This window comes from Streptopelia decaocto (genome assembly GCF_964273445.1).
Source record: "Streptopelia decaocto genome assembly, chromosome: 1".
Classification (NCBI taxonomy): domain Eukaryota; kingdom Metazoa; phylum Chordata; class Aves; order Columbiformes; family Columbidae; genus Streptopelia; species Streptopelia decaocto.
The window spans coordinates 36,349,617-36,359,131 of record NC_138663.1 but is presented as its reverse complement, the minus strand read 5'-3'; the positions used below and the strand labels follow the sequence as shown (position 1 = coordinate 36,359,131).

Genomic DNA, 9,515 nt, shown 5'->3' with positions numbered 1-9,515 from the left:
CCACAAACCCAGATTCTTGCACAACAGATAAGTTGAATACTATATTTATGCTAGTACATTCTACCTTAACATAGTTAATAGTACTTGATAGGAACTAGGCTATTGATTTTAGTAGACAAAACATAGATGAGAATAACCATAGTACAATCCTTCGAGCAAGTGAACTACTTACCTTGATTAGCTATGACTTCACTCATTCCACTGCCGGTTACTGTCTGCAGAAAAGCAAAGTAACTCCTCCGTAGCATTTGTTTTTCTAAAGCAGCTGACTGATCATTTTCTTCTGCTGGAAGGAGCAACACCTCAAAAATAGCATGAAGTAGTGGCATAAACATCTGTTGCAGAAAAGGTGAAACCTGTGCCTGTGGAGATTGGAAGAGGTTAACAACTCAGTTACAGAAATTGAACATTTTGAAATTAGAATTTAAGGGCTTGTTACAATTCTCAGCTTTGATTCAGAGTTAGCATTTTCATGTACCAACTACTTATAGGGTCACATCAGGGTCACCATGAGCATTATTGCATCTTGACTTACATGTCACTTATTTCAAGTCTTTTGCACAAAATTTTCTAGTCCTGCCTAGTCTCATCCTGACTAAGAACAGAAGCTTCTTCAGGATTTCTCATCCTCTGTTCAGATAGACACTATTTCAAATTCCCTGAAATATGAAGGGAGGCTATTGTAAAGTCACTGTAGTTACAGAAAACGCATCTCTCAGTGTTAAAACTGGTGGCAGGCCACCTTTTATAGGGCTTATTTTTTTTTTTCAAGCAGACTTTAAAGAGTTTTCCTGAGCTGAAATACTACTGGCATTACAGAATAACCCTGTGATTTATGTCCCACTTGCAGTGAGAAATATATGTAAGGGCACTAAACTAGTTAAATACTTACAAACTGAAAAACTGAAGTGTGTGCTATTCAGTCATACCCTAGAGTACCATTAAGAGGCAACTCAGATATTAATTTCTTAACACTTAAGCAAGGTTTTGTCTTTAATTTCCTCTTTACTGTACCTTGCAAGTATTCAAGGTGAGACTACTGAAGCTAAGATCTTTTAACATATTGTCCAGCAACACACAACTGTGGTTAAAGACTGTGTTTCCCTTAGAAATATACTTATTTATTAAGAGATAAGGTTCTGACACACAGCTGTTTTTCGGCAAACAGAAAAGAGGAGACATCAGCAACACTTTGACCCTGAAAAGCTTATGCAATACCACACCTTAAACTTAGCTGTTATTTGGTTTATAAGAGGAATGAATTCTTGAAGATCTTTTGCTTCACAATCTTTAAGCATGTGTTCAGAGGCAGAAGGAATGAATGGAAGAACTTCCTCCTCTAGGCAAATAATCATGCGGTGAAGGAAAGTGCGGACACCACTTCTCAGAACTTCTTTTTGTAATGGACAACTGAGAGCCGGCAAAAATGTTTGTAAGCAGTCCAGATAAACCTCCGAGCAGCCACACTGTTTTACAGTTTGCTTATTGCTGAAAGCCTTGCTGGTTCGGCTGTAAAAGCAATACACCAAGGTATATATAAGCTCATGTTCTGCTACAATGAAGAAATGACACCATCAAGAACAACATATGCTTTTTAAAACCCATGCACTAAACTAGAATGTTACATTTCATTAAATGGGAGCCAAACAGTGGAAGTAATTAATAGAATTATAGAATACAAAGTAGCTACACTTTGCTAGTTTTTGGAGAATTAATTCTAACAATTCACAAACAACGTATGATTAGAATATCTTGACAAAACTCTTTGAGGAAGGGAATATATGCTGTTTTGTTAAAAACTTGCTCAATATTCTCTGTACCTACATCCATAGCAGCCTTTTCTAAGGGGACTTAACTCATAGTCTAGGCTACCATAACAAATGCTACAACCACTGGTAATTTTCCACATCAATAAAGCACAGGTAGAAACTCAGCCCCTCCTCCCAATAAATCCTTTGTACTTCCCTTTTACGCAAATCAGAAACACACACACAGTCACTGTGCTGTACCTACCTAGCAAACCCAACGGCATGATTGAGGCAGTCAGCCAGTGCCATCTGTCTGTCCTCATCTTGTGCCATCATCAGCTTTTCTAACAATACTTTGAACTTCTCCATCAGTGGAGTCAACAAATTCCTCATTAGAACCTGTTTTCTTTCTGCAGAATATTCACTGTTAACTATTAATACTCCAGCTGTTTCATAAATGAAAAGTTGATCATCACTGCTTAGCAGAGCCTGGTAGCCATTTTCCTAAAATGGAAGGTAACGGGCATAATTCACTAAATGTCCTTTATCAAAGTTGTCTTCTCAAAGTTTAGAGATGCTACTCTTTAATCATGCCTAAGTAATTCTCTATAGTACATTTACAATAGTTTAATTCTCTTGCTACTAAAGTATTATAAAAGTGTAAAGTACAGGTGAAAACAGACTTGAAGGAATGACTATTTTTATACACTTCAGACAGATAGTCTTATATATATGTGTGTGTGTATATATATATATATATATACACCCTATGTTCCCAGAAACACGCATAAGCAAGATTATTAAAATTAGGTACAAATTTAAACATGCAAGTGATCTCACACCAAAAAAGCAGGACAATAATTTGTGTTTAAATGTTTGTGTGCTAAGCTTACAATTCAGTAAGTACTCAGGCACACCAATGAGTAAGTGCAAGCCTTGTTTATTGCAAAAACCTGCTGTAAATACTCACAGGAGGAGAAAGTTCCAGAAGGTCTTGTATTCTATTCAGAACATCTTCAATAAAGGGGTTCATTTGCTTACTGAAGTAAAACACAAGTACACATCACTATTTAGAAATGTGTGCATTTTCACAGGTTTCCTGGCATTTTAAGTTGTAAAGCTAAACACTAAATTACCTTCTCAATATAGAACTTGCCTTTAAGTATCACAGCAGCATTGTAGAAAAAAGACCGTTTATGGATACGGTGCTTGTTGTAGGCCAAAACATAGTGGGAAATAAACATCTCTTTCCCTCGTTTTTTTTTTTTTTAATGCATAAATAGCCTCACGCATCTGAGTGAAATATTTTCATTAACAGTTGAAAAATAGGACCCTTGTGAAATGTGAACCAGCCTGGAGTTTCTCCTGCCTCTACATTAAATACATTCCTGTGAAATAAGACCAACAGGACCAAAATGTCTGAAGAACTCTAAGACACTAACTAAACTTCAGTTTAGTATCATTTCTGTAAATATTCAGATTTGGTCAGGGACTGGGAAGAGTTACTCTTGGGATTCTCCAGATCCACTCACTCTCAGCTCTGCTCATTGAGAAAAACCAAGATGGACATTTCCATTGTTGATCAGTTTTTAACATCCAATCAAAACAAGCTAGGCATATGTATTCCAGTACTTCATTCTGAGACAGTTCTTCCACTGCTACTTAGTATTACACAACAGCACAACCCTGCTAGAGCACTGTTTTGATATATTACTTTATTACAGTCCTTTTGAAGTCCAGCCTGTTTCAATGACAACTGTGATGTAGCAAAGGGCTATATATGATAAGTTCAGTGCAATTTGGATACATTTGTAACAGCTTTACTCACTTGAGAGACTTGACAAATCTGGAAAAGAGGTAAGCTGTTCGACTTCGTACTTTGGGACTTGTATGGCGAAGACCACGGTGATCTAAAAATGCCATCTGCAAATCAAGAAAGTATCTCAGTCTTAGAATCCGTAAACAAAAGGAAGGGGGAAGCTAACCATACAACAATATAAGAAACCCAGAACACAAAAAAATGTCCTAAGTCTAAAGAACTTATCTAGTCTAAAATGTAAATGAGATGAAACTTACTAGAACGGTTGGAATGTGCTGAGGTTCAACAGAAAAGAATTTTTCATATCTAACGACTGTTTCAAAGAATTCCAGGGTCACTGATGTATGTTGATAGGCACTAACACCAGAAGTCACCAGCTACAAATAAAAGCATTAGCAAGTTAGTATTTTAACCATTTATAACATCAAATTACAATGTAAGTGACATGCTGGTAATTAAGACAAGTCATTTGAACTGGCATTTTCCAGTCTTTATTAGCATTTTTAAATAGCTCTCACAACGCACATGCTTACCGTTCTCATCATGTCCTGTAAAGCTGTAGCTTTTGTAACATCACCAGAGAAGTGAGCACCATGAGATACAGGAAGAGCCTCAGCCAACATATACAGCAGCCTTATTGCTACTTCTACTTCCATGAATCGCGTAGTCTGCCAATTCCTAGAGAAAGAATATGAAGATCATGTTAGTCTGTAGTAGCTTAAAAAATAATCAACAGTTCTAGCATCTATTTTCTTTTGAACCTTCTTCAGATACACAGCATAAAAAGAATGGATTTAAGCTAAGAAAAACACAGTAAGACCAAGGCAGCATTTCAGGATGCTTCTGGAAGATTTTATCCACAAACACAGCACCTCTCCATCAGAGCACTTTCACCAGTTCCAACTTGAAAGCTACAGATTTCTTGAAGTGCTTATTGACATATAAAACCACCTACTATGATGTGTGGAAAAGCCATTCAGCTTCACTTAAAAAGAGCTCACCAAAGAGCAAGGTACAAAGAAGTCACCAACAATACTGGATTTCTATTCATATACGCATAACTGTTCTGCTAGTCAGGAAACTAGTTAATAATATTTCTTTATTTACATGCCTAGTTTCCAGGATTCATTCTGCCCATTTTGTAAAAAAATACTTCACTTTTTTTCCCCCCCATCCAATCTTGATTTTCTGATAGCATTAATACATAAAATTATTTGCCACATCTCATAAGCATTTCCTTGAAGTGTAAAGTGAACACCTGTCCAAATGGCTGTTGCTGTGTAGGTAAATGACAAAGATCAAGAAACATCTCTAGAAAAAAAAAAATAGCTGCCATTAACGGTTACAAAAAGACAGATTTTTCTTTCTAAGCAGCTGAGCAAAAGATTATCCTAAGTTGTATTTATTATGAAGTTGTAACAAGCTCATTCTATCAATTGGATTAACCTCGCTATATCATTTATGTTCATTACAAACCCTGACAGTTACAAGAGACAAAAAAAGCTAAGGAAATAATGTAAACAAGCTAAAAACCCCAACTTACTGAAGTGTAGTGTTAAAAACTCTGCGGACAGATGCCAAGAGTAACTCTGGCGAGACCTGGGCAAGTCTGTCCAGCAAAAGTTTCAATTGCTTTCTGTACTCCACAAACATTGCTTCATCTTCACCCTACAAAATATTTGTGTCAGTGAATTTTTTTGTTTAAATTAATACAAAACCATTTTAGACAATTACACCTAAATCAAAAACGTGTACATACAAGAACAGTATACCACACTCAGAGAATTCAATAATTCTCATCCTGTGGTCTTGCAAAATAACAGCAGGCTCCTATTTTGGCTGGTTGTAGTATGTCGAGATCCACTGCATTCAGTCCAGAAACATATTAAAAAGGCTTTCCAAACTGAAAACTAGCCAAAAGTACAAGAAAGAGAACGCTCTTGGCAAAGCCTTATTGACCCAATTCTTGAAAATTGACTCACTCCTCAAAAGATTTTCTTTTTCTTGGCATCAAGCTTAGTTTTAAAATTAAACTGACAGAAACATTTATGATGGACTGTATAAAGTGAACCTTTTTAAGACTATAGCTCTCCAAAGGGCCTGGAGCAAAAGTAAGTCTGTGTAACATATTCAAACATTATTGCTGGCGGACAGAGATGTAAGCATGGGAGAAAAGCGAAATCAAAGACCTTCTGCCTCCTTTAGCTTATTTTTGCAGAGGTTTGATTACCTGAAGTAGGTCGAGCAGCATGTCAAAGAGTTTCATTACACAATGTTTCTCAAGTATTTTTGCAAGACAGAAGTGATGTGCAGAAACATGCCAGCTCACACTGAACAAGCCAGCTCAACAGCTATGTTTAGCTAACAGCACAGCTGTATTTGCCTAGGAACAGTTCTGCACAACTGCAGCCAGAAATATTCTCTTAACCGAACTGGCTTGAATATCCCTTTACTAAGTTGTTTGTCCTATCCAGACATGGCCAGAGGTTAAAAAAGCTTTCCATATAGGAAAAAATTCAGCCTACAGACTTCTGCTTCCTACCTTCAAATCCTTAGTCTACAAAAAATAAGGATTTTAAAAGCAAGAGCAAGTTTTACTACACGCAATTTAAGTTGCATTTGTCTTTTTACTCATGTAACACAATACCTCATTTTCAAAATTGTATTCTTCGTCATATGTCAACTTCTTCATAACAGCCAACATGATTGCCTAAAATAAAAACAGAACTGTGAGCATAGAAGCAGACAAGTGGTAACAAACAAAAAGTTAAAATCCTACAGTAAACATTAAAGTGTTAAATGTTTACAAATACTTTAAAATCCCAATTGAATTTTATTTTTAGAGGTTTAACAGAAGTAACAGTCCAAATTAAAATAGATGGATTATATCCAAACAATATGCAGATGCCATTCCAGATAAACAGCACGGATGACTTGGAGCTCTCAGTCTGACTGTATTATCTGGCTTTGTTTCCTGCATGTAATCTGTGCTGGTCAGTTCACAGGGAAAACAATCAAAATGACTGAACTAGGCAGAGGAAGCTGAACAGGTTGTCCAAGATCCTATTTTAAAGGGGCAGGTCAGCTTAGCTCTAACATTAACTTCTCTAACAGCTCAACATCCTCCAAAGTTTTTTTTTTTGGGGGGACAGGTTAACAGGCTGAATTGGTTCAGTAAAAAATCCAAGAGTAAGAGCCAGGAGCAGCAAACAAGAGTAACAAAAGCAAAACCTTCCCTTTTCAGCAGCAGCAAGATGTTAGATCAGTTAAAGCACTGATGTTCAGTTTCACCTTAGTAGGGACTGTTGATAAGTCCTAAAACAGCAATAAAGACTTGATCTCATTTCTACTCAAGTCTCAAACTCAGGTTTTTAGAATTCAGATTTAGTATTTAAAATACAGGCAGTACACAATTCCATTCATGCTTCCAGGACGGATAGAAATTGCATGACACACACAGCCAAAATAGCGCTTAAAAATCTATCATATTTTAACTTTACTTTAGTTTAAATTTGTTCTGGGGAACCTACAAAAATGTGTATTAAATCTAAATACACAAAATTGACAGAAAGCTATTCTGAATAATTAAAACTGCATCAGAGGCAGACCACTTCTATATCTATGACAACACAGAAGTCTAAGAGAATATTAAGGAGCAACAAATAATGAGGCAGGACACAACCATCTAACTATCAGAAGGAACAAGTTCACTGAATATTGGAGAAGGCTCGGCAGAATTATAACTGGTATTTAATGAGAATTACAGAGCACCTCATCTCCATACCTATTACCAGGTGAAAAAACAAACTTGTGTCCTTTTTTCATATTGGTTAAATTCAGTTATGAAACAGCTTTTATTGTAACTATAGCAATGCTGATGATATCAGTAAGATCTTGATTAGCATTTTGCAATTCTCTTCCAGTACTGGAGGTTCTAAATGTGGATATACCCATAAATTTCAGACAAATAATAAACAACAGAACAAGGGAAATTACAAACAAACACTAAACCTTTGACAAGTGAATCACAATTGTATATTTTTCATTTGAAGTGCAAAACCTGAAGTTCTTTAGCACCCAAATGGTCCAATGAATTAAACCTAAGTTACTGAGGTCAAATTCTTGGTGATCTTGCAAAAATAGACACTTGTAATACTTTGAGGAAGAACATGGTCAAATAGCAAGAAAGTAATCAGGCTTTCTATGGACACCAAGTGACAGCATAATCTGTGAGAAGTCTATGCTGCTCTGTAAGTTATAATAAGGAGTTAAAATAATAGCAACACACTAATGCGATGTGCTTGTAGCCAGAAATGCTTAGAAAGACTTGTAGTTTTAAGAACTAAAAATGTGATCCTGCTGATGTGTACAAACTTTTGGACTTCGAAGGCACAATAAACAAGATGGCATTTTTCTCCCATTCAAATAACAAACAGGTTTAGAGTGAGAACTTATTAGGTGCAAAATTTTAAAGGAATGCTGCTAAGCACACAATTCAAAGCGTGAGACAGACAATACTAAGATTTAGACTATTTCTGAATACTTAGTGTTCTCAGTTTAACACAAATCCTCAAGAATTGCTCAGTAAAAATAATAAATAATCATACCACTGAGTTCTTTAGTATGAAAGCAAGTTTAACAAAATAACAGATTTGGGGACAGTAAAACATTCAAATTTTAAGTCTTAACTGCATTGCAGTAGTAGTTTGGTTTGATCCAGTTATAAGAACACAAGAGACACAGTAACAAAAGTAAAAATATTCAGTAATGTTATCAAACTTATCTTATTGTGTTACCTAATCCAATTTAAACAGACATTAGACAAAGCCAGATCAAGATAATCTAGACCACAGTTATCCAAATTCAACTTTTCATGTTAGAACGGGTACAGAATTCAGTTTTCTTTGTAAAGGAAAAGGAATCACAGGTGTCAGCTGTATTAACTTAGAAAACAACTGCACCAATCTAACCAGTTCAACATCTAAATTGCTACATACACATTGGTACAAAAGGGTATAGGGGAAATAAATGAAAAAAAGGACTGTGCTGAAAACAATCAAACAAGTTTACTACCTCCCAAACTGGACCTTATTTATTAAACTTAATGCTTTATATATAAACTTAAGCTTGCGTATAAACGCAAGCATATAAACTTAAAGCTTAATTTACAGTTTAATGTAGTGTTTAACATATAACTGCTCATCATAAGTACAACTTATACTTCAATTGCAGCTTCTTTCATAAGTTTAACTTTGATACTACCATGGGTTGAATTTTAAGACAACCCTCCCCATACTTCTTCCAATCCTTTGAAATTAGGGCAAGTTTTAACAAAAATATAAAGCTTCAGGAAAAAAACCCTCTTATTCTATCTTGATTCAAGATCAGTCTGTCAACAGTACAGACTGTACAGGAGCTTACCAACATATGCTCAAGGGTTGCTTGGAAAAAACAGCTCTAAAATAGCTTTTATCTTCATACACAATTCAATATAAGTTTACTATTTAAAGAAACAGCTGTTGTTACTTGGAAGATGGAACATACTGTCCTAACTTTGAGGTCTTCCCTTGTAATTGTTGTCACATGCACATTTTAAGGTGTATTAAAAAAACGTGATATGTTTCAGCAAAGTGAAAGATTCTGATCCAATGTGTTCTTGAAAAAAAGAATCCCTAGTAAAAAGAAAATACTTACCTCTACATTAGCTTTTTGTTGGTCTGAAAGTGCAGAAAGCTGTAAAATAAATTTCAAGTGTTATTTTTCATATAGTAACTCTTTTATAACTGCCTAATAGGAAAAGACAGGTTTGCATTTTTAACAGTCATATGATCTGCAAGCCTTCTTTCCTCTTAATGCAATATTTACCCCAATCCCTTCAGATTTCTAAAGAGCACTGCAGAAATAGCACAACCACAGCCATTAAAGATGCTCAATGCTAATTAGTCAAA

General features: G+C 35.6%; 1 protein-coding gene across 2 annotated transcripts in view; it reads right to left on the bottom strand.

The window, feature by feature from the left end:
- Positions 1–9,515, bottom strand: part of XPOT (exportin for tRNA) — a 29,485-nt gene that overhangs the window by 5,782 nt on the left and 14,188 nt on the right. For both annotated transcript variants that reach the window (XM_082043328.1, XM_082043327.1), the window contains exons 10-19: positions 9,262–9,300; positions 6,215–6,277; positions 5,111–5,235; positions 4,101–4,245; positions 3,825–3,944; positions 3,577–3,671; positions 2,719–2,788; positions 2,014–2,252; positions 1,224–1,509; positions 173–362 (exon numbers count right to left, since the gene is read on the bottom strand). In XM_082043328.1, coding sequence (XP_081899454.1) covers positions 173–362; positions 1,224–1,509; positions 2,014–2,252; positions 2,719–2,788; positions 3,577–3,671; positions 3,825–3,944; positions 4,101–4,245; positions 5,111–5,235; positions 6,215–6,277; positions 9,262–9,300 — 1,372 coding nt within the window. The remainder of the gene's footprint in view (positions 1–172; positions 363–1,223; positions 1,510–2,013; positions 2,253–2,718; positions 2,789–3,576; positions 3,672–3,824; positions 3,945–4,100; positions 4,246–5,110; positions 5,236–6,214; positions 6,278–9,261; positions 9,301–9,515) is intronic.